At 43.6% G+C, this 26,444-nt stretch overlaps 1 protein-coding gene across 8 annotated transcripts in view; it reads left to right on the top strand.

Moving 5' to 3' along the window:
- Positions 1–26,444, top strand: part of LOC143961269 (uncharacterized) — a 217,974-nt gene that overhangs the window by 113,556 nt on the left and 77,974 nt on the right. For 4 of the 8 annotated variants that reach the window (XM_077470512.1, XM_077470513.1, XM_077470514.1 and 1 more), the window contains 4 exons: positions 16,190–16,420; positions 20,018–20,248; positions 23,509–23,751; positions 25,867–26,055. In XM_077470512.1, the coding sequence (XP_077326638.1) occupies positions 16,190–16,420; positions 20,018–20,248; positions 23,509–23,751; positions 25,867–26,055 (894 nt within the window). The remainder of the gene's footprint in view (positions 1–16,189; positions 16,421–20,017; positions 20,249–23,508; positions 23,752–25,866; positions 26,056–26,444) is intronic. The other 4 variants (XM_077470517.1, XM_077470518.1, XM_077470516.1 and 1 more) reach the window with 4 other exon arrangements.

A 26,444-nucleotide genomic window follows, 5' to 3' on the forward strand; every position in this document is an offset into this window, starting at 1 on the left:
CTGGACACACACAGCCTAAAGAACTGGTATATGCCAATGACCACTGCATTCATGCCAGACCACCTACATGGATATTAATGATATGCTCTGCCAGTCTACATATCTTGTAAGTGTTTTTAACCCTTTTTGGGGAAATTAAACAGCTTTTAATTCTACACTTAGAGGCGCCTTTTCTTTGTTTTTCTGTTTTACAGTTTTATGTGCAGCCCACAGAGTGACCGGTGATATTTCCCCTGTATCATTCAGCTCAAAGTATTCTATTATAGAAGCCTCTATAGCTGCGCTATGTGCAGGATCGCTCAGAATGGATTCCCGGAGATGCCAGCACGGGCGACTCCCGGATCCCATAGGTCTCCTGGACACTACAACCACCATGGAGTGATCCGATAATGACGAGTCGAAAATCCTCGCATGTTCCAGCAAAGGGATCGTTTGGGGTTTCGTAAAAATGTGATCTATTCTAGCATAAGTGTGGTGTGGAGCTGAAAAATGTGTATAGTCCTTTGCCCGTGGGTTCATCTCTCGCCAAGTATCAATCAGACCCTCGGAGTGGATCATGTGGGCAATGTTAATGCTCTGTTTCGACGGACGTTTGGGTTTGGACCTACCCGATGCTAACTTGTCAAGAGAAAAATCAAATGCTACATTCGAGTCTCCTCCGATAAACACCGTGCCCTTAAGGCGGTTCCGCAGCTTCCCCAGCATAGATGCAAAGAAGGCGCTTTGGCCCTTGTTGGGCGCGTAATAGGAAACAAAAGTGTAGCATTCCCCATCTATGTGTCCGGATACCAGTATATATCGACCCTGAGGGTCTGTAAAAGTCTCAGGTTGAGATAGGTTAATATGTTTGGAGAAACACACTGCTACCCCTCTAGTTTTGTTCTCTGCGGAAGCTAGAAAAAATTGAGGATAATGCTGATGTAAATATGTGGGTTTGAAAGTAGAAGGGAAGTGTGTTTCCTGAAGTAAGAGAATGTCCGCGTGTACGGAGCGGTAATGTTCGAAGAGCTTCCTTCGTTTGAGTGGGGAGTTAAGGCCTTGAGTGTTGTGTGAAAGAATTTTAAGGGTGGGCGGTTTAGCGGGTGTATCAGTCATGGACCAGAGGAGAGCGAACTACACAAAAGATCAAAGACTCACCGCTCCCATGAAGAGGGCCATACTGTCTGCGATTCATGAGCCACCAACAAGTTCCACAAAAGTCCTGGAGTGCAGGCTGGGAGTCAAAGCTGGATTGTAGATACCTGCAATATACATGGAAAGAGAAAAGAAGGGAAGAAAAGAACATGAAGAAGGAAGGAGAAATATAAGAAGAAAGGACAGCAGCATGAGAGAAACCATGTCGCATGACCAATATGATGTCAAATAAATTCCTACAGGGGACCCCAGTCCCCATCAACCCCCCTGAGTGGTCGGAATCCCCCCAACCAGCCCTCAATTGCAAAAAGTCGGGGAAACCCTAGAAAAGGGTACCCCGAATGTGGCTCAGAAGCGCCGAAAGGGCCTCTGAACCAGGGGGAGCGCACTGAAACCACCACCACCCCGCCACCTTTAACTATATAAACTATTGGGCCGGCAAGGGCCCATATCCAACTGCTAACAGAGCGCCCATAATGAGCTGAAACAGGGTAACTGAAATTCTAGACCCATATCAAAAGGTATGCTCCCGGTAACTCGGTCCAGTCCCACCACCCCCCTCCCCCTCCCCCGAACATAGGTATGGTGGTGTAATGACCTAACCCTTATTGAATCTCTACCTAGAACCCGTATTAAGTAGTACAACAAGATAAAAATAAACATGAACTAAAGCAGGTCCCCTGGAGCATCCCTTGTAGCCGCTGAGAGCAGACCCAATGTTATCACCAACAGGATAGGCACATGTCTGGTCTTGCCGCTGTGAAAATAGTCAGTTTCACTGACTGCAAAAGTTATGAGAAACAGATACCGATACCTCGGACCGGAAGTAAAAGATGCTATCCTGTATCTAGGGCAAGAACAGACCTTTTTTGTAGAAAAAAAAAAGGAAAAAATAAAAAATAAATAAATAATTATGGGCAAATAGGGAAATAAAGGACATAGAAACAGTCCGAAACCCCCCCTCATCAGGGAGAACAATGTGCCAAACTGGGCAGTTGCATTATGTCCAGACTTGAGCTGAGCCAGGCGAAAACTACAAAAGAAAAAAACGGAGTGATAAAGGCCCAGCTTGTACACCTCCAGATGTGGGAAGACCTGCCTCATGTTCCCCTCTACACCAAAGAGGGAGTGAGGGGGGCTCCCAAAGACCCCTGTATCCCAGAGCATGTGGCACAATCAGGGGATCTACAAAAAAAATTAGAAGTTCATCCCCAAAAGGGGAAGCAAAAGCTGTCTCAAGGTGGTGAATTTTCCTTTGAACGTTTGGAGCTTTGTGTCAACCAGATCTGTTGCAGCGGACTCGCTGGGGACGGTCTCTTGACTGATGCAGGGGTCCCCCTGTTGGATTGTTCGAGTCAAAAGTTTTTCGCCTTCCTGGAACGAGGAGAAACCAAAGCTTTTGTTCTTATACGAAAAATTCAGTAGCAAAGGAAACGACCATCTGTATGCGATTTCTTTATCCAATAATACTTGTAGCAAGGGTTTGAGCGATCATCTCCTCTGTATAGTGTATGGGGAGAGGTCAGCGAATATCTGGATCTTGTGACCCTGAAACGAGAGGTTCTCCGTATATCTGGACTTACGCATGACCTCTTCTTTCACCGAGTAATAATGGGGTTTGACTATAATGTCCCTGGGTAAACCGTCAGTACGGGGAGCCTGGAGAGCCCTATGAGCTCTATCCAATTCCAAATGGCGCTCCAGGATGTCTGGGATCAAATTCTTAATGAGAGATCTCATCACCTTATGTACCTCTTTTTCAGTTTCGGGGATCCCCCGTACCCTGAAATTGTATCTTCTCGATCTGTTTTCAAGGTCATCGATTTTTGCAAACGCTGTCTCCAGTTGGTCCTGAACCTCCTCTAATCTGTCCGAATTTTGGTTGATCCGGGATACTGCCTGGTCAGTTTTACGTTCCACAGTGTCCAGTCTCTGACCTATCTGCTGTAGATCTGCCTGTAGAGAGGTAGTAATCTGGTTTGCCTGCACTGCAAGGCTTTTGGACAACATGTGTGAGAAAGCAGTCATCATGGAAGGAAAGTCTGTGGGGGGGGGGGGGGGGGAAATCATCTTGTGCCTCACTGACTGCAAGCAGCAGGCCTGTATGTGGATCCCTCATAGGGGTGGAGGGATATCCTGCGCTCAATCCACCCAGCAGGGACTCAGTGAAAGAGGGAGAATTAGCTGTCTGTAAGGGGGCACAGTCTGTACCTTGGAAAGGCAAATGCTCTTGGTCCTGATCCGCAATGGAGGTGTCCTGTGGCGCTGTGGCCGGGAGGCCTCGTGACGCCACCGCCATCTTGGCATAGCTGACTGGGCCGTTTTCGGCCTTCATGCGGCCGGATAAATCCTTCCTGGCGTTCGGGGTCGCCATCCGCGGGATCCCGGAGTATTCCCCCGTTCGAATCCGCCTGTCTGCTGTGCATTAGGGCGCTCTGTGCGCCGCGGTGGTCGTTACAGGGCTGTGGTGGAGCGGAGCTCTAGAAGCCGGCGGCCATCTTGGGAGACTCCGCGCATGCGCTCCCGGATAAACATTCTTAATCGTGAAATGATTGAAACCCCTATAATCAATACAAGGTTTCAGTGCACCACTCTTCTTCTTCCCAAAGAAGAAACCAGCACCAGCAGGAGACAAGGACTTGTGGGTGAAACATCGAGAAAGTAAGCCTACAAAAAACTCCTCCATGGCCTTATCCTCCAAGACCGACAAAGGCTAAACCCGGCCATGAGGGGGTATGGCGCCAGGTTGAAGATCAATTGCACAATCATACGGCTGGTGTGGAGGCAAACTACCTTCTTGACTTTTGTCAAAGACATTGCCAAAATCGTGGTACTCCTCTGGCAGGAAGGAGAGTGAAGAGGTCCACAGGACCTTGGCTAGCTTCTGGAAGCATATCTCACTGCATTGTGGTGACCAGGAGAGAACCTCAGCATGGAGCCAATCAAGAGGGGTTGTGCCTCTGTAACCAAGGATAATCAATAACCAGCGGAAACTTAGGTGAGGAAATAACTTAGAATTGGATTATCGCATGGTGAAGAGCCCCTACGGACATGGACAATGGAACCGTCTCATGAGTCACATGGGCAGGCTGTAGAGGTCTCCTGTCAAGAACCTCAATGGCAAGTGGAGCATCACACAGCTACAGCGGAATCGAGTGCTTTGATACAAAGGCAGCATCAATGAACAGGCCTGCAGCCCCAGAGTCGATTAGAGCCTGTTTCTCTACGGACAACTCAGCCGAAGAAAAGGGGACTGAAACCAGGGCTTATCCTTCTGGATAACTGGGGATGAAACAATGTCACCTAAGGTCTGTCCATGACAGGACCTCGAGGTTCAGGTGTTCCCTGGACGGGTAGCACAAGACTTCAAAAAGTGACCTGTCTGGCCAAAATAAAGGCACAATCTCTCCCTCTTTCAAAAGGTTCTCTCATTCTCAGAGAGATGCGTGAAACCCAAGTCCATGGGTTCACCATCACTGACCGACTCGGTACCAGGAGGCGTGGGAGGTGAGGGAGGCACAGATGGGCCTGCAAAGCTCGCAGGCAAACGTACAGGAGGCTTATGCAAGCGATCCTTAAAAGAGCAAAAAAATCCAAATTGTCCTGGCGCTCATATTTACCTCCCTTCTATCCTTTATTACTATAGGTACGCTACAATCCCAATCTAGATCCCCCACATTGAGGGCTAAAGTAAATATACAATATATATTGGGGGATTGCGCCTCCCCACCCAATGTGAATAATTTTGGATGTGCTGTGTCACCTTAGTACCACATAAACTCCCCAAAATATATACAAAACAATATATTATAACAAAATATATATTTGTAAAAATTATCGTCCTTCATTTGCAATGGTGTTTCAACAATTCCAACTGTGTCATCTTAATCATTGTTCATCCTCTAATGAAAAATCCACGTGTGTCACCAACGAAAACCAAATCTGTGCCACTGTCACCCAGCAGAATGGCCACTCACCAGAGGTCACCAATCAGTAAGCCTTCGGTTCATTCAACGAATAACCAATCCTCAATATACTTCTCTCGTTAGCAATTCCTCAATATCCGTGTATTCATAAAAAATTAAGTAGAACCAATATAGTGTAAAACCGTTTCATCTTTAATGGAAAATCATAAAAAGCACTCACATTTCAATGTGTCTGTTAGCCGCCATCAAGCTTTTCCAGCAATGAGAAAAACGCATAGGATCGGATTTTTTTTTTTTAGTTGTGGTGATGGATTTGTAAAAGCCTATCCAGCAATGGGAAAAACAGATTCTAACACATAATGAAAAAATGGGGAAATGGACTTTGGGAATGGACAAGAGAGCCATTTAAATAAATATATAGATAGTAAGAATCCAGAATTAAATGTATGCATGTTTAACTGGTTGCTGACCACCGGCAGTCAAATGACGGCTAGGCGGGGCACTTACTGGCTTCGATCGTGCGCGTGCATCCCTGTTTCTTCAGTGGCGGCGTGTCACAGAGACACCGCTCGCCACTGAAGGGGGTGAACAGCCATTGGTTATGGCTGTTTACCACGTGATCGGCCGTGAAGTCACGGCCGATCACAGATCGTCACATCCCGACTGTGCATGGCGCATGTGCGAGTGTGCTGTGCGTGCACGTCAGTGGCGGCATGTTCCCCGGGAACACTGCTCGTCACCGACGCTGGTAAACAGCCATTGGCCGGCTGTTTACCCACGTGATCGTCTGTGATCCTTTCACAGCCGATCACTAAAATGTAAACAAACCGCGGTAACGAGATGTAACCGGGTTGTTCTCCTCACACACCGATCGTGTGTGAGGAGGAGATTGCGGTAACATCTCGTTACCGCCTAGTGTACACCAATCACACTGATTGCCCCCCCAATAAAGAGGACCTGTCACCACCCCTCATAGTACCTGTCAATCACAGTCCATCAGAGTACCTGTCACAGTCCATCAGAGTATTTGAGTACCTGTCACAGTCCATCTGAGTACCCGAGTACCTGTCACAGTTCATCTGAGTACCCGAGTACCCGTCAAGGCACATCAGAGTACCCGAGTACCTGTCACGGCCCATCAGAGTACCCGAGTACCTGTCAGGGCCCATCAGAGTACCCGAGTACCTGTCACGGTCCATCAGAGAACCCGAGTACCTGTCACGGTCCATCAGGGTACCCGAGTACCTGTCACGGTCCATCAGGGTACCCGAGTACCTGTCATGGTACATCAGAGTACCCGAATACCTGTCACAGTCCATCAGGGTACCCGAGTACCTGTCACAGTCCATCATGGTACCCGAGTATCTCTCATGCTCCATCAGAGTACCCAGGTACCTGTCACAGCCTATCAAAGTACCCAAGTACCTGTCACAGTTCATCCGAGTACCCGAGTAGCTGTCACAGCCCATCAAAGTACCCGAGTACCTGTCACAGTTCATCCGAGTACCCGGGTACCTGTCACAGCCCATCAGAGTACCCGAGTACCTGTCACAGTTCATCTGAGTACCTGAGTACCTGTCCCAGTCCATCTGAGTACCCATCACAGTTCATCTGAGTACCTGAGTACATGTCACAGTCCATATGAGTACCTGTCACCGCCCTTCAGAGTACCCAAATACCAGTCACCAAGCCATCAGCGTACCTGTCACAGGCCATCAGAGTACCCAAAAACCTGTCACCAGGTCATCAGAGTACCCGAGTACCTTTCACCAGGCCATCAGAGTACCCAAGTACCTGTCACCAGGCCATCAGAGTACCCGAGTACCTATCTCCGGCCCATCAGAGTACCCGAGTACCTATTTGCAGCCCATGTCTCATAGAATATACGTTGGGGTGTATGCCTTCCAAAATAGGGTCATTTTGTGGGTAGTTTCACTGTCCTGGTGGTCCAGGACCTTCAAAAGTGTGATAGTTACATAGTTACATAGTTAGTCAGGTTGAAAAAAGACACAAGTCCATCCAGTTCAACCAAAAATAAAAAAATAAAATATTATACATATATATATACATATAAAATAAATATACCATCCCTTATACCCAATTCTATACCCACAGTTGATCCAGAGGAAGGCAAAAAACCCCAGCAGAGCATGATCCAATTTGCTAAAGCAGGGGAAAAAATTCCTTCCTGATCCCCCGAGAGGCAATCGGATTTTCCCCGGATCAACTTTACCTATAAATTTTAGTACCCAGTTATATTACGTACACTTAGGAAATAATCCAGGCCTTTCTTAAAGCACTCTACTGAGCTGGCCATAACCACCTCTGCAGGGAGTCTATTCCACATTTCCACAGCTCTTACTGTGAAGAAACCTTTCCGTATTTGGAGATGAAATCTCTTCTCCTCTAGACGTAAAGAGTGCCCCCTTGTCCTCATTGTTGACTGTAAAGTGAATAACTCGACACCAAGTTCCCTATATGGACCCCTTATATATTTGTACATGTTTATCAAATCCCCCCTTAATCTCCTCTTATCAAGAGAGAATAAATTCAGTTCCTCTAATCTTTCCTCATAGCTGAGCTCCTCCATGCCTCTTATCAGTTTGGTTGCCCTTCTCTGCACTTTCTCCAGTTCCCCGATATCCTTTTTGAGAACTGGTGCCCAAAACTGAACGACATATTCCAGATGAGGTCTTACTAATGATTTGAACAGGGGCAAAATTATGTCTCTCTCTCTGGAGTACATACCTCTCTTAATACAGGAAAGGACTTTGCTCGCTTTGGAAACCGCAGCTTGGCATTGCATGCTATTATTGAGCTTATGATCTACCAAAACCCCCAGATCCTTCTCCACTATGGATTCCCCCAGTTGTACTCCCCCTAGCGTGTATGATGCATGTATATTCTTAGCCCCCAAGTGCATAACCTTACATTTCTCAACATTAAACCTCATCTGCCACATAGTCGCCCAATTTGACAGAGCATCCAGGTCGGCTTGTAAATTGGTGACATCCTGTAAGGACGTTATTGCACTGCATAGCTTGGTGTCATCTGCAAAGACGGAAATGTTACTCTTGATTCCAGACCCAATATAATTTATAAAGATATTAAAAAGCAAGGGTCCCCTTCTCTGCACTTTCTCCAGTTCCCCGATATCCTTTTTGAGAACTGGTGCCCAAAACTGAACGACATATTCCAGATGAGGTCTTACTAATGATTTGAACAGGGGCAAAATTATGTCTCTCTCTCTGGAGTACATACCTCTCTTAATACAGGAAAGGACTTTGCTCGCTTTGGAAACCGCAGCTTGGCATTGCATGCTATTATTGAGCTTATGATCTACCAAACCCCCCAGATCCTTCTCCACTATGGATTCCCCCAGTTGTACTCCCCCTAGCGTGTATGATGCATGTATATTCTTAGCCCCCAAGTGCATAACCTTACATTTCTCAACATTAAACCTCATCTGCCACATAGTCGCCCAATTTGACAGAGCATCCAGGTCGGCTTGTAAATTGGTGACATCCTGTAAGGACGTTATTGCACTGCATAGCTTGGTGTCATCTGCAAAGACGGAAATGTTACTCTTGATTCCAGACCCAATATCATTTATAAAGATATTAAAAAGCAAGGGTCCCAGCACTGAACCTTGGGGTACACCACTCATAACCTTAGACCATTCAGAGTAAGAATCATTAACCACTACTCTCTGAATTCTGTCATTAAGCCAGTTTTCTATCCATCTACAAACTGATGTTTCCAAACCTGTAGACTTTACCTTACACATGAGCCGTGTGTGGGGAACTGTATCGAACGCTTTTGCAAAATCCAAATATATCACGTCCACCGCCACCCCTCTGTCCAAGGTTTTACTTATCACCTCATAAAAAGAAATCAGGTTTGTCTGACAACTCCTGTCTTTCATGAATCCATGCTGTCTGTTGCTCAAAATATTTTTTTCCTGCAAGAACTCGTCTATGTGGTCTTTTATTAATCCCTCCAGTATCTTCCCAACTATAGAAGTTAAACTGACGGGTCTATAATTACTTGGTAAAGACTTTGTTCCCTTTTTAAATATAGGCACCACATTGGCCCTGCGCCAATCCAGTGGTACTATTCCTGTCATTAATGAGTCCCTAAAAATTAGATACAATGGCTTCGAGATTACAGAGCTCAATTCTTTTAGGATCCGTGGGTGGATGCCATCAGGTCCAGGTGCTTTATCCACCTTTATTCTGTCCAAATATTTCTGGACCATATCACTTTTGAGCCATTGTGGATTTGGGGCTGCGTCACTACCACCCCCATTATGGACATGAGCTCCCCCATGCTCCTTTGTATACACAGAGCTGAAGAAAGTATTTAATAAGTTAGCCTTCTCTTTCTCCCCAGTCACCCACTCCAGATTATTTTGCAAAGGGCCTACATGCTCAGACTTAACCTTTTTACTATTAATATATTTGAAGATTTTTTTGGGGTTTGTCCTACTGTCTTTTGCAATCTGTCTTTCATTCTGAATTTTTGCATCATTGATTTCCTTTTTACATATTCTGTTATATTCCTTGTAACATTTAAATGACACTAGCGTTCCTTCATTTTTATATTTTTTGAAAGCTCTTTTTTTATAGTTTATAGCTTTTTTAACTTTGGCCGTGAGCCACATCGGCTTTATTTTTAACCTTTTAAACTTATTGCCCATGGGAATATACTTTGCCGTGAGATCACAAACAAGCTTTTTGAAGAATTCCCATTTCTGTTCTGTGCCCATTGGTGCCAATATTGTCTCCCAGTCTAAGTCCTGGAGAGCGGCCCTCATCCTTGGAAAATTTGCTCTCTTGAAATTAAGTGTTTTTATCTTTCCCGTATGTGATTTTTGCTTACAGCTAACATCAAATGAAATCATGTTATGGTCACTGCTACCCAGATGTTCCTTTATCTGAACATTAGTAATACGTTCTGCATGGTTTGAGATTACCAGGTCCAACAGAGCATCATTCCTAGTTGGGGCCTCAATAAACTGGACCATAAAATTGTCCTGTAATAGGTTTACAAATTTTTGCCCTTTAACTGTCCCAGCAGTGCCATTACCCCAGTCAATTTCTGGGTAGTTAAAATCCCCCATTATTATCACTGTCCCAGCCCTTGCAGCCCTTTCTATCTGTGCAAGGAGCTGAGTCTCCACCTCCTCATTAACATTGGGTCGTCTATAACAAACTCCAATGATTAACTTTGAACTACGCGCATCTGTATGCAGTTATACCCATAATGCCTCAGACTCATCACACTCTCCGCCCACCAGGTCCTCTTTCTCACTCGCTTTGAGATTATTTCTCACATACAGACAGACCCCTCCACCTTTCCTTTTCACTCTGTCTTTCCGAAAGAGTACATAGCCCAGAATATTAATAGCCCAGTCATGTGAGGAATGAAGCCAAGTCTCAGCAATACCGATTACATCATAGCTCTCCTGATGCACCAGGGCTTCCAACTCGCCTATTTTGCTTGGCAGACTTCTGGCATTGGCGAACAAACATTTTAATGTATTAATATATTTTGACCGGTCACATACTATCCTCTTGGGTGTTCCAAGATTACACCTAGGACTCGCTACTATATTTACCTTGGGTTTATGTGCTTCGGTTACCCTACCACTAATGCCCCTAATATTACCCTCTGGAATATGCTCCACGCTGACTATCTCTATCTCTGAACCCACCCCCCCATCACCTAGTTTAAAAAACCCTCTAACTTTTTGACCATCCTTAATCCCAGCTGATCTGCACCCTCCTCATTTAGGTGCAGTCCGTCCCTTCTATAGTACCGGTTATCGACTGAGAAGTCGTTCCAGTCCTCCAGGAACCCAAACCCCTCCTTACTACACCAGCTTTTGAGCCACTTGTTTACTTCCCTAATCTCCCTCTTCCTTTCTGGTGTGGCTCGATGTACTGGTAGTATTCCTGAGAATACTACCTTGAAGGTCCTTTTCCTCAACTTAGCTCCCAATTCCCTAAAATCATTCTTTAGGACACTCCATCTGCCTCTGACTTTGTCATTGGTGCCAACGTGCACCATGACAGCTGGGTCTTCCCCAGCCCCTCCCAGTAATCTGTCCACCAGCTCCGTGATGTGCCGAACCCAAGCGCCCAGGAGACAACATAAAGTTCGGCACTTCAGGTTGTTGTTACAGATTGGCCTCTCTGTCCTCCTAAGAATTGAGTCCCCTACCACCAGAATCTGTCTTTCCTTTCCATTCGCTCCCCCCCCACTCTCACTGGAGGAGTTCTTCTCCTGGCAGCTAGGAGAATCCCTCAGCTCCAGCAGTGCTGGTCCCTGACTGGGATCACCAATGTCACTCAATGGAGCGTACTTATTGGGATGCTCCAGCCCTGGATCGGCCTCCCTGGCACTTGCCCCTCTACCCTTCCTGACTGTCACCCATCTACTCTCTGCTACTGCCTGCACCTCCTTGTCTCCACCCACCTCTGTGCTGGCCCCTGCCGGCACCTGCCGTGTACGTTCCTGGTTCTCATTTAGGGTGGAGGGGCCTCTCAGTGCTGACAGTTGCTTCCCCAGATTCAGAACCTGGGCTTCCAGGGAAACAATGTGCTTACATTTTGCACAGCAGTATTCACCCTCGATCAGATGATCAAGGAACGCATACATGCCGCAAGATGTACACCGAGTCGCCTCTCCACACCCGCCAGTCATCGTACCTATTAATTTAATGAGGATTAGAGATTATACCCAGTCCAAATTACCTAACAACTAGCTTCCTGACACTGATACTCAACAAGACAGTACACAGGTACTCACAGATCAGCGTGCACCCACAATGCACAAGCACTAACGATATACACACACACACACACACACACACTACTCAGACAAACACTCGGGAAGTCTCACTACACAGCTACTATGACCCCTGTTATAACCTCCTGTTTTCAACTCTGGTTTTTAACTCACCACTTGGACCAGTTCCACTTGGACAGAGTTCTCACAGACTCAAGATGAGCAGGCTCAAATGAGTTCTACCCAAACTTATATAGACCTCAAGCACCTGTGCCCAATTAAACCCTCCCCTTAATTAGTAGGCTGAAGGAAGGAAAGGAAGAAAAAAAAAAAATACTATTTAAAATAAAAAAAGTGACAGAAAAGGGTATAAAAAACTACAAGAACAAGCCCCAAAAGAACCTAAAAATGCAGCCCAGCAGTCACCAGCAGTCAAAAAAACACTTGACACTCCACTCAAGGCTCCACTGTTCAGCTTGCAACCAGCAGTTTGGCGGTTTGGTGATGGTAGGAATGAAATGAGATGTGTCATTTATGCTCCTAGAATGCCTGAACGTACTACTGCAATGTTCGGCCTCTCTATGTGGCCAGGTTGTGGTATGGTACGCATGTGGTATTGCCATACTCGGGAGGAGTAGCAGAATGTGTTTTGGGGTGTAATTTTTGCTATATACATGCTATGTGTTAGAAATATCTTATAAATTGACAATTTTGTGTAAACAAAATTGCGTTTTAATTTTTTTCCACATATTCCAAAAACTTCTGGAAAAAAATTAACCGTTCAAAAGACTCATTATGCCTCACAGATTATAAGTTGGGGTGTTTGCTTTCCAAAATGGGGTCATTTTATGGGAAATTCCATTGTCCTGGTACTCCAGGGCCTTCAAAAGTGTAATAGGTGGTTGAGAAATGAGATACGTCATTTTTGCTCGTAGAACGTCTGAAGGTACTACATCAATGTTGGTGCTCTGTATGTGGCCAGGCTGTGTAAACATCTCACACATGTGGTATCGCCGTACTCGGGAAGAGTAGCAGAATGTATTTTGGGGTATAATTTGTTGTATGCATATGCTGTGTGTGAGAAATAACCTGATAATATAACAATTTTGTAAAAAAAAAATAATAATAAAAAAAAATTTAATTTTGCAAAGAATTGTCGGAAAAAATGACAAGTTAAAAAAACTCACCATGCTACTTACTTAATACCTTGGAATGTCTATTTTGTACAAAGGGGTCATTTGGGGGGTATTTGTACTTTCCTGACTTGTTAGTGTCTCAAGAAATGAGATACACCTGATGTACTGAAGGCCTGATCAGATGTGATCAATTTTAAGCGATTGGCACTATAGTTTGTAGACTCTATAACTTTCACAAAGACCAAGCTCTATTTGTGTGGAAAAAAGGACGCAAGTTTCATATGGGTACAGTGTTGCATGACTGAGTAATTGTCATTCAAACTGTGAGAGCGCTGAAAGCTGAAAATTGGTCTGGTCAGGAAGGGGGTGTAAGTGCACTGTATTGAGGTGGTTAAAGACCCTCATAGGGAATTAGTGTCCAGGGGAGCTGATGGTAATTAAGTATATCTAAGCATATAAGGATATGTATTTTTATTGTTTGTTCATTTTTATAAATATTTTTATATATTTTCATAAGTAAGTATAGTTGGGATGTGGCGTTGTGTTCAGATGAAGGCGTTGCTAGCGCGGAAGGTCGAGGTTGGTAATGTGGGCTGTTGCTATGTAGAGTGTGGGCAAGTGATAAACAACACTTAAAATGGCGGCGGTGAACATCCGGTCACCAACTTCTGGGGAAAACATAAGGTTACGTATTTCCGGTTAAATAAGGAAGTGGGTGCAATCCCCCAATATATATTGTATATTTAGATCCTTAAAAGAGAGTCTTTCTCTGAGTCTGGAGTCAATGAGGATGGAAAACGTGATCAACCTCTCCAACTCAGTGGTTATATCTCAGGCTGCTATCTCATCCTTGATGGTATCCAAGAGACCAAGCAGCCACAAGGGCCTCCTTGTTCTACGCAACCTCTGCTGCCAGAGTACAGAATTCAATGGTGTAGTCGGTAACAGTTCTTGTACTCTGTTCGATGGATATGAGACACTTGGCAGCAGAAGCAGAGCATGCGGGAACGTCAAATACCCTTTTAAACAAAGCCACAAACTCAGGGTATCTCAAGACAACAGGTTTTTGTGTCTCCCATAGAGGGTTTGCTCAGGCCAAGGCTCTCTCAGAAAGCAAAGATATCACGAAACCTACTTTGCTTCTGTCTGTTGGCAATGCCTGGGGCAGCATCTCAAAGTATATCCCAACCAGGTTGAGAAACCCTCTGCATTGGACTGGATCACCCCCAAATCACTGAGGAAGCAGAGCAGAACCAGACATACCCCTTATAGAGATAATACTCAAGGCGGGTGCCTGCACAGAGACTGGAGCAGCAGCAAGGTTGGCCTGCTACATAGGTTGTACCGGGGCAGCCACAATGGGAGATTCCAGGTGACTCAGGTGCGTTTGTAATGCCATGGCAAACTTGCCATGGCAAATGTGGTGATCCACACTGTGGGGATCACAGCACTGACGTTTCTTATATTAGGAGGGTGGGGCCACCCGTCACCTGACCCCGCCCCCTCTGACGCTGGTGGTGAGGGAAGCCATGGGGTTCCACAGTGACGTATGGGTGACCCCGCCCCCCTCTGATGTAACGCAGGTCACTGGGGAACCCCATGGCTTCCCTCACCACCAGTGTCTCCGCAGTGGAGACAGAAGACGGATACATGTATGGACAGCGCTGGACTGAGAGATCCCCCGTCGCTGGATCAGATCAGCCATCACTGGACCCCGGAGAGATAATCATCCGTCACTGGATAGCAAGAGTGGATTAGCACCGCTGGAATCTTTTTTTTTTTTTTTAATAATGGAATTTTTCAAAAGTGTGTTTTTTCCTTTTTAACGCTTTTTACGCTTTCTTTGTGAAATGGGAGGGGTACTTTTTTTTTTACCCTTACCATTTCAAACAGGGGGGGCTGGGATCTGGGGGTCCCCTTATTAAAGGGGGCTTCCAGATTCTGATAAGCCCCCACCCACAGACCCCCCACAATCACCGGCCAGGGTTGTGGGGATGAGGCCCTTGTCCACATCAACATGTGGACATGATGCTTTGAGGGGTCACAGACCCCCAAAGCATCCTCCCAATGTTGAGGGCATGTGGCCTGGTATGGTTCAGGAGGGGGGGCACTCTCTCGCCCCCCCTCTTTTCCTGCGGCCTGCCAGGTTGCGAGCTCGGATAAAGGGTCTGGTATCGATTTTTAGGGGGACCCCACGTCAATTTTTTTTTAAATTTGATGCGGGGTTCCCCTTAATATCCATACCAGACCTGAAGGGTCTGGTATGGATATTTAGGGGGACCCCCACGTCAATTTTTTTTTTTATTTGACACGGGGTTCCCTTTAATATCCATACCAGATCTGAAGGGCCTGGTAATTGAATTCAGGGGAACCCCCACGCTTTTTTTTATTATTATTTTTTATCAATGAATGAATTGTTGGCTAATACAGAGAACACTCATTGAGTGTTCTCTGTATTACGAGAGCCGACACTGGAAAGTGATTTTAAAAGACTTTTTTTCCTTGCGAAAAGACAATTTGTGCAGGGACAGTTCTAAGCACGGGAAACATGCGCCCCTTCACAGGCATACTATAGACACCCCCCAGGTACAAAATTTTAAATATTACACTTTTACTGTTTCACTTTAATCATTATTAAAATCACTGCTCCTGAAAAAACGGCCGTTTTTAAAACTTTTTTTGCATTGATCCATGTCCATGTCCCCTGGGGCAGGACCCAAATCCCCAAACACTTTTTAGGACAGTAACTTGCATATTAGCCTTTAAAATTAGCACTTTAAATTGTGAACGTTCGAGTCCCATAGACTTTAATAGGGTTCTAAAGTTCACATGAAGTTTAGGTCTGTTCGCAGGTTCTGGTGCGAACCGAACAGGGGGGTGTTCGGCTCATCCTTAATAACGAGGGAGGGAGACAAAACAGTTTCTCAAACGAGAGCCAAAAGGAAAACTTACCTATGTTACAACTCAAATGGAGAAAACTGTTTTTTGGTAGATATTTTTTATGTAGTTACTATGAAGCCACCTCATGTGTTAATTTTCTAGTTTTAATTCAGGTCGCTACAATAACCCAAAATTTCACTTATGATAGAACGTTTACATCTTTGATTAGAGATAGTAAAGCTTCACAATCAGAAGCCTGATTATCTTTAACATCTTCTATAACAATTGTTTTCTCCTCTGCTTTGGATCCATTGTTCACAGAAACACCTATTACTCCAACAACAGGACCTTCAGAACCATCTACACCAATTATTACCTCTTCTACTTCAAATCCAACGTCTACTTCATCCTCAGAGACATCTATTACTGTATCAACAGAACAACAATCTCCAGAATCTTCTACAGCAACTTTTTCCTCCTCTGCTTCAGATACATCATTTACTGCAATTGACGTATTATCTTCAGAAAGCACAACGCCTCTTACTGTGCCAGGTAATTTCTCAATTCTACTGCTATATATTGGTCCCCCAGGCCGGCTCATCCTCTATTTGCAGTGCCCCCATGGGAAGTGGCATTGTGTATGCTTGCTCCCGAGCCCCGCTGCTGCATGCATTGACACAGACAGCGGGATCCCCTCTTCCATTATAACTGGCTTTGATTGACAGCAGCAGAAGCGAATGGCCCCTGGTGCCACAGCAAGGCCAGTGAGACATGGAAATGAGGGGAGAGAAGAGCTACAAATGTGCAAAGCGATGGATCAAATGAGGATTTAGCTAAGTAAAAGGGGGAATGAGGAGCCAAAACCAATGCCTAAACATTTTTTATCTTAACACAAGGAATGTATTAAACTAAAAAATGTGTAGACTTTAAACAACTTTAAAGTAATCCTGCCACACTCTAGCGGTGTTCGATCACTCGTTTTTTTAGTGTTAGAGGTGCCAGGAGATAGATGCAGCATCGGACCTTTCTTTTAACAGTTCTTTTATAGGAAGGGACCACCTGTCTACGTCACCGGGTGGCACCGCCCCCCTTCTGACGTTACGGACCGGTGCATGCTGGCTCTCTGATGTCAGAACGGGCAGTGCCACCAGGTGATGTAGACAGGCCCTACCCTATAAAATAAATGTCAAATGGAGGAGCCTGCAGTAGGCATCCTCAACAGCATTTCTGCCTGAGGACTAGGTCATATTCTACACTATGGTGGAGGATGGTGCCGTCTTTACTGATGAAAATTATGGGTATTTTGGGTTCAGATGTACCTTCCTCTGATAATTACCCATACTACAAAATATAGGTAACCTGGACACTACATGTCCAATAAAGCTCCCCCTCCCTTTTTCTGTTCTTAGCTCCCCCATCCCCTACTATACCTTCCCATACCCTCCAACATACGACAGTTGAATGGTTGGTGACAGGTTCCGGGCAGTGTCCAGAGTGAGAACCCACTGCACAGAGAAATATTTTTCTATTTTTCCATGAAAAACTGTTTTAAGCACTTAAGTTTACTTAAAATTGTATTTTTGTTTTGTATTGCAGGGGGAAGGTGTAGACCACCCCCTCCAAACCCCTGTCCCCTTCCTTTACTTTGTTCCCTATCCCCCCTTGATACTGATTTTCTAATATTGTTATGTTTTTTGAAAACTCAATAAAATTTATATTCAACCTTAAAATTAGCCACACAAGGGAATTACCAACAACGGGGGTTTGGATGAGTAAATCAGGTTCAGTAGATGACAACATTGCTGTAAAAATACATCAATTAAATGCGTTATTTTGAGTTTTAAATATGTTTCAAATAAGCAAAGTGGTCCTCAAGAGACTTTTTTTCTTTAAAACTTTCAAAAACTTTCAAAAAACTTTCAGAAAACGTAGAAAAACAATTAAAACGTATTACAAAATAACAATAGTAATAATTGGTTAAAAACTGAACTCATATAAAAGGACAAGCCCTCTACAAAGGTGTTAATGCTAGTATTCAACCACAAGCATAAAAAATATACATAAAAAATATAACATATAATATACACTATATAAAATATATCATACATTATATAGAATACACAAAACACATAAAATATACCAGTGTGGGGGGGGCTGGCAATTTGTAAAAAATTATCCATAAAAAATAATTTTTTATTAAAAAAATGTCCATAAAGAATTGATAATTGGATGAGTACGTCCACAAGGACTGGTGACAAAGGCAAACGGAACCAGCGTGGAACGCACAGATGTAGGATTACATTACTACCCATTCACCAGAAAAATGTCAAAGATTAATAACCACAAAAAACAGTTTTTAACAAGTCCTTTATTTAAAAAAAAATAGTGTCCCTAAATGCAAATCCATCATCTATCACAATGCCCGATAGACCCACAAATTAGAAAAAATAAAAAACGATCTGCCCTTTTCTTTGCCCTGTATATGACGTCAGAAGGCGGCGGTGCCACCGGGTGATGTAGCACGGTGGCTGGGGGGGGGGGGGGGGCAACGCCATTGTTTTTAATTTTTTTATGTTTCCCTGGCAATTGCCGGCATTCTTTTCTTTACATTCATCTGTCAGTGTGGAAGCCCGCTGACAGATGATGATTCATGGTTGTTAAGGACGTGGGCAGGTGGCTTCCCAACCTACTGCTTAAAAACCATCTATTTCTTCACGCGGAATTTGAATTGGTTGAATTGGTTCTGAAAAGTTGGCATTCGTTAGAAAACAAATAAACAAAATTATTTTTAATGGATTTCAACAAAATTCATTACTATTCGTTACTATCTCATTCAGAGATTCAGATTCATCCAAAATTGCAAATAACCAAAAATTTGTCAGAATTTGTATTTGGACCGAAAAGAATTGTATATATCTAGTATACAATGATGTTCTTTAAACCAAGAGCAAACAAAAGACAAACATATCAGCAACAGGTGTTTGCTGCCACAGACTTAAGCCTAGTAGCCACGGGCTGAATGCCGGGTGACATCGGCCGGTTAAAAAAAAACAGCCAACTTCCAGGCCCATGTGTATAGCAGCCGGTCAAACAGAAGGCGGCTAGCTTCTGACAGATGATCATGCTGAAAAACCAGCAGCCAATCGTCTCCCGATCAGCGTTCTCAGCCAATGACTGACCAGAGTGTACTAACATTGAATTTGTTATTATAACGGCTCCAACCTGAGCTGGGTTGAATGAAAAAAAAACTGATAGTGTGTACTCGGCTTCAAACGCTCAATGGCAACCACATTTACATACACACAAAATGTTAGCATTTTGTTTTTATAAGGCAAGCCCACCAAATTAAAATCCTACACATTTTTTGCAATGTAATACAATATAGCAACTAACTGTCCCCACACAGACAAACAACTCTCCCTGAACGACCCCCAACACATACTGAGAACAGGTTGCAGGAAACCCGCACAGTTGAAAGGTCAGACAGGATGTTATGGGTCCTGCAACATTCAGTCCACCAAACTTCACCACAAATTTACTGGAATTATAAACCTCATCTGCAATTATAGCCATTTTGAAGAAAAAATAAAGCTAGAAATTGGGGGCACTGAATAGGAATAGTATCTTGTATATATTTATAATTTCACATGCAGTATGTCAAATAAACCCTATTGAAAACATTTATCACAACACACAAGCAAATGTTCCATTTATTTCCTTTGAAAAAATATACAGAAATGGTGAATCAAATTTAATTGGATTTGTTATAATTGTATATTGAGATTAGTGTTATGTCAGCGGCCGGTCAGAAGAGTTTCTAACTTGTAGCACTTGTGTCTCAATATAACAAGGGAGGGAGACAAAACATTTTCTCAAACGAGAGCCAAAAGGAAAACTTACCTATGTTACAACCCAAATGGAGAAAACTGTTTTTTGGTAAATATATTTTATGTAGTTACTATGAAGCCATCTCATGTGTTAGTTTTCTAGTTTTAATTCAGGTCGCTACAATAAACCAAAATTTCACTTATGGTAGGACATTTACATCTTTGATCAGAGATAGTAAAGCTTCACAATCAGAAGCCCAATTATCTTTAACATCTTCTATAACAATTGTTTTCTCCTCTGCTTCGGATCCATTGTTCACAGAAACATCTATTACTCCAACAACAGAACCTTCAGAACCATCTACACCAATTGTTACCTCTTCTACTTCAAATCCAACGTCTACTTCATCCTCAGAGACATCTATTACTGTATCAACAGAACAACAATCTCCAGAATCTTCTACAGCAACTTTTTCCTCCTCTACTTCAGATACATCATTTACTGCAATTGAGGTATTATCTTCAGAAAGCACAACGCCTCTTACTGTGCCAGGTAATTCCTCAATTCTACTGCTGTATATTGGTCCCCCAGGCCGGCTCATCCTCTATTTGCAGTGCCCCCATGGGAAGTGGCACTTGTGTATGCTTGCATTGCATTGACACAGACAGCGGAACCCCTCTTCCATTATAACTGGCTTTGATTGACAGCAGCAGAAGCCAACGGCCCCTGGTACCACAGCAAGGCCAGTGAGACATGGAAATGAGGGGAGAGAAGAGCTACAAACGTGCAAAGCGATGGATTAAATGAGGATTTAGCTAAGTAAAAGGGGAATGAGAAGCCAAAACCAATGCCTAAATATTTTTTATCTTAATGCAAGGAATGTATTAAAATAAAAATTTTTTAGATTTTAGAACAACTTTAAGGTAATCCTGCCACAATCTAACGGTGTTCAATCACACGATTATCAGTGTTAGAGGCACCAGGGGACAGATGCAGCATCTGAACGATGCTGCATCAACCTAGGTAGGTATGATTCTACAATTAAAAAAAACGCATACTTCTCTTTTAAAAAATAAACAGTGTCCCAGATGTAGATCCATAGTCAATCATGCCACCCATCAACCCACTGTGTTGGTAAGAGAGATTTTTCTTATCTTTTTTTTCCTTGGTTGGCGGGTGGCGTGAGAAACCCCTTTATAAGTGGAAAAATAAAAATGAAAACTTCCTTTAAAAATAGTGCCTGGGGGGTCACCTTAGTTTGTCTGCAAAATGGTGCATCTGCAGCATGTATAACACATTTTGCAGCAAAAATAAAATTTCTAAAGAAAAAAAAAATTAATTTTTGGGTCAAATCACATTTTAATTCACCAACGGTTACAATTGTCAGCACCTGGCTATTTAAAATAATAAAGAAAAAAAATAGCAAGGAGTACACCCCCAGTCAATTCCAGGCCTGTCGGATTTTAAGAGGAACGCTATGCCAAAAAAAAAAAAAAAACTTGTAGGGTGCCCCCCAAAATCCATACCAGATCCTTATCAGAGCATGCAGTCCTGCAGGTCAAGAAAAGGAGGGACACGCGAGATCCCCCCAAACCATACCAAACCACATGCCCTCAACACCCCAAAGCACCTTGTTCCCATGTTGATGGGGACAAGGGCCTCTTCCAGACAACCCTGGGCTGTGGTTGTCAGGGTCTGCACATAGGGGGCTCATCAAAATCTAGATGCCCCTTTTAAAAAGGGTTTCCCCAGATCCTGGCACCCCTATGTGAATGAGTATTGGGTACATCATACTCCTACCCATTCACCAGAAAAGTGTCAAAAAGCAATAGCCACAAGTAAAAGTTTTTGGCAAGTCTTTTATTAACAAATAAAAAATAAAAAAATAGTGTCATTTGATGCAAATCCATTGTCAATCGTGACGTTTACTGGACCCACAAAATAGAAAAAAAATAAAAACGCTCCACTTCCTGGGAGGCCTTCCACCGACTGCCCGATCAGAGCTTTGACAGTTCTTATATAGGCAAGGGGTGGGGCCATCTGGCTACGTCACCTGGTGGCACTGGCTTTTTCTGAGGTCATGTGACATCAGAAGGTGGCGGTACCACTGGGTGATGTAGCTGAGTGGCTGGGGGGAGGACCCAACTCCGTTTTTTTTATTTTTTCTGTTTCCGGGCAATTGCCAGCATTCTTTTATTTACATTCATCTGTTAGTGGGGAAGTCCACTGACAGATGATGACTCATGGTTGTTAAGGACACGGGCAGGTAGCTTCCCGACCCACTACTTAACAACCAGCTATTTATTCACACAGAATTCGAATTGGTCGATATATGTTCGACCAGTTCGAATTCTAATCTTTCTGAAAAGTTGGTACTCATTATAAAACGAATAAACAAAACAAATTCTAACAAATTTCAATAAAATTCATTACAAATAGTTACTATTTCATTCGGAGATTGAAATAAAAGACAAAGATGTCAGCAACAGGTGTTTGCTGCACACATTCAAGCCTAGTACACATGGCTGAATGCCGGGCAACAATGGCCGATTAAAAATAAACAACCAACATCCGGCCAATGTGTATAGCAACCAGTCCAACAGAAGCCGGCTAGCTTCTGACGGACTATCATGCCGAAAAACTAGCAGCCAACCATCTCTTGATCAGCGGTCCCACTGATAGTGTGTACTTGGCTTCAAACACTTTGGGAAAAGGGGAGGGGGGGGTCAGCAGCTCAATGGCGACTACATTTACATACACACAAAATGTTAGCATTAAAAATAACTGCTGTGCCTTTATACTATGAATACAGGAAGAAGGGGGTTGGATTTTTATAAGTCAAGTCCACCAAACTGAAATTCCACACATTTTCCCATTTATTTCCTTTGAGAAAATATACAGAAATGGTGAACCACATTACTTTAATTGGATTCTTTATAATTGTATATTGAGATTAGTGTTATGTCAGCAGTCAGGAGAAGATTCGCTAACTTGTGTCTCAATATAATGAGGGAGGGAGACAAAACAGTTTCTCAAGTGAGAGCCAAAAGGTAAACCCTATGTTACCTATGTTACAACCCAAATGGGGAAAACTGTTTTTGGTAAAGATTTTTTATGTAGTTACTATGTAGCCATCTCATGTGTTCACTTACTAGTTTTATTTCAGGTCGCTACAACATACCAAAATTTCACTTATGATAGAACGTTTACATCTTTGATTAGAGATAGTAATGCTTCACCATCAGAAGCCCAATTATCTTTAAAGGGATTGTAAAGATAACAATTTTATTTTTTTAAAATAACAAACACGTTATACTTACCTCCACTGTGCAGCTCGTTTGGCACAGAGTGGCCCCGAACCTGCTCTTCTGGGGTCGCTCGGCGGCTGTCTCTGCTTCCTCCCTCAGATGCTTCTCATGTTCATGCGAGCTCCCTCGCATGATGAGAAGCATCTGCGGGCGCGCTCCCGTAATACAGCCGGCGGCTATAGCTGCTCACTGTATCACACGGCCCCGCCCCCGGCGCTCCGCGTCAGTGGATGTGATTGACAGCAGCACGAGCAAATGGCTGTGCTGCTTTCCATCCATCCACTCCAGCCAATCAGTGGCCAGGCTGAATGGTAGAAAGGACGTCGGGGGACGAGCGCTGGATTTTCGAGGGGTGAGGTAAGTAAAACGAGGGGGGGGCTGGGGGCGCCGGGACTGTCAGATGTTTTTTCACCTTAATGCATAGAATGCATTAAGGTGAAAAAACATTTACCTTTACAACCCCTTTAACATCTTCTATAACAATTGTTTTCTCCTCTGCTTCAGATCCAGTGTCCACCGCAACATCTATTACTCCAACAACAGAACCTTCAGAACCATCTACACCAATTGTTACCTCTTCTACTTCAAATCCAACGTCTACTTCATCCTCTGAGACATCTGTTACTGTATCAACAGAACAACAATCTCCAGAATCTTCTACAGCAACTTTTTCCTCCTCTGCTTCAGATACATCATTTACTGCAATTGACGTATTTTCTTCAGAAAGCACGCCTTTTACTGTACCAGGTAATTCCTCAATTCTACTGCTATATATTGGTCCCCCAGGCCGGCTCATCCTCTATTTGCAGTGCCCCCATGGGAAGTGTAACTTGTGTATGCTAGCTCCCGAGCCCCGCTGCTGCATGCATTGGCACACAGTGGGATCCCTCCTCCATTATCACTGGCTTTGATTAACAGCAGCAGGAGCCAAGGCAGGAGGGGTACATCATACAGTTTTTGACAGGTCCTTTATTAAAAAACAGTGTTCGTCGATGCAAATCCATTGTCAATCACAACGCCTGCTGGACCCAAAAAATAAAAAAAAATAAAAACGCTCCGGAGGCCTTCCCCCCCCTGCCTGATCTGAGCTTTGACAGTTCTTATATAGGCAAGGGGCAGGGCCATCCGGCTATGTCACCTGGTGGCACTGCCCTTTTCTGAGGTCATGTGACATCAGGAGGGGGCGGTGCCATCTGGTGATGTATCTGGGTGGCTGGGGTGAGGGCCCAACTTTGTTTAAATTTTTCTGTTTCCGGGCAACTCTCTTGATTCTTTTCTTTACATTCATCTGTCAGTGGGGAAGATAATGACAGATAATGACTCATGTTAAGGACGCGGGTGGCCAGCTTCCTGACCCACTGCTTAATAACCAGCTATTTCTTTACACAGAATTCAAATTTGTCGATAGTTTTTTTTTTACCAATTTGAATTTCTAATCTTTCTGAAAAGTTGAAATTCATTATAAAATGAATAAACAAAACAAATTTTAACAATTTTCAATGGCTGGCTAGCTTCTTACGGATGATCATCCTGAAAAACCAGCAGCCGACCGTCTCTCGATCAGGGTTCTTAGCCAATGACTGACCAGGGTGTTCTGATCAGTCACTGATAGTGTGTACTAGGCTTCAAACACTTTGGGAAAAGGGGGGAGGGGATCAGCAGCTCAATGACAAAATGTTATCATTAAAAAGAACTGTTTGGCCTTTATACTATGACTACTGGAAGAAGGGGGTTGGATTTTTATAAGTCAAGCCCACCGAACTGAAATCCCACACATTTTTCCATTTATTTCCTTTGAAAAATATACAGAAATGGTGAACCACATTACTTTAATTGGATTCTTTATAATTGTATATTGAGGTTAGTGTTATGTCAGTGGTCAGGAGAAGAATGGCTAACTTGTAGCACTTGTGTCTCAATATAACAAAGGAGTGAGACAAAACAGTTTCTCAAGATAGAGCCAAAAGGTAAACTTACCTATGTTACAACCCAAATGGGGAAAGCTGTTTTTGGTAGAGATTTTTTTAACTACTTCCCACCCGGCCAATGTACTGTATATATACAGCCGGGTGGGAGCCTTTCCCTTCTGACTGGACGTTCCTGAACGTCCTTCAGAAGGAGAGGGATCGCGCACGCATCGACGCGATCCAGATGCGCTTGTGTCACCCGGACACGACACATCTCAAATTGGCAGGAGGGCTCTGTGATTGGCCCTCCTGATCACATGACAGCCGTGTCCAATCACAGCTTTCATGTGATGAAAACAAACATTGATCACTTGCACCTATCTGTACATGATCATTTGCGTCCATATGTCCGTGATCACACAAACCAGTATTTTCTTTTACCAAAAACATGTAGCAGAATACATTTTGGCTTAAATGTATGATACAATTTGATTTTATTGTATTTCTTTTTAAATAGAAAGAAGAAAATATTGTTTTTTTTTCAAAATTTTCGCAATTTTTTTGGCTTATATCACAAAAAAGAAAAAACGGAGTCGCGAATAAATACCACCAAAAGAAAGCTCTATTTGTGCAAATAAAATTCAAAAAATTTAATTTGGGTACAACGTAGCATGACTGCGCAATTGTCATTGAAATTGCGAGAGCGCTGAAAGCTGTAAATTGGGCTGGGAAGGAAGGGGGCGAAAGTGCCCGGTATTGTAGTGGTTATGTAGTTACGTTTGAAGCTATCTCGTGTGTTCACTTTCTAGTTTTTTTCTTCAGGTCGCTACAATAAACCAAGATTTCACTTATGATAGAACGTTTACATCTTTGATTCAAGATAGTAATGCTTCACCATCAGAAACCCAATTATCTTTAACATCTTCTATAAAAATTGTTTTCTCCTCTGCTTCAGATCCAGTTTCCACAGAAACATCTATTACTCAAACAACAGAACCCCAACCTTCAGAACCACCTACACCAATTGTTACCCCTTCTACTTCAAATCCAACATCTACTTCATCCTCAGAGACATCTGTTACTGTATCAAAAGAACAACAATCTCCAGAATCTTCTACAGCAACCGTTTTCTCCTCTACTTCAGGTACATCATTTACTTGTACAACCAACATATTATCTTCAGCAAGCACAACGCCCCTCACTGTACTGGGTAATTCCTCAATTCTACTGCTATATATTGGTTCCCCAGTGGGGCTCCTGGCTCCTCTATTTGCAGTGCCCTTATGGGAAGTGGCACTTGTGTATGCTCAGTCCGGAGCCCCACTGCTGCATGCATTGACACAGACAGCGGGACCCTTCTTCCATTATCACTGGCTCACACAAGGCCAGTGAGACATGGAATGAGGGTAGAGGAGAGCTGTAAATGTGCACAGCGATGGATCAAATGAGGATTTAGGTAAGTTAAAGGGGGAAAGAGGAGCCAAAACCAATGCCTAAACTTTTTTTAACTTACTACAAGGAATGTATTAAAAT

Source organism: Lithobates pipiens, unplaced genomic scaffold, assembly GCF_037356315.1.
Source record: "Lithobates pipiens isolate NorthernLeopardFrog02 unplaced genomic scaffold, aLitPip1_a1.2 Scaffold_8, whole genome shotgun sequence".
Taxonomy (NCBI): Eukaryota; Metazoa; Chordata; class Amphibia; order Anura; family Ranidae; genus Lithobates; species Lithobates pipiens.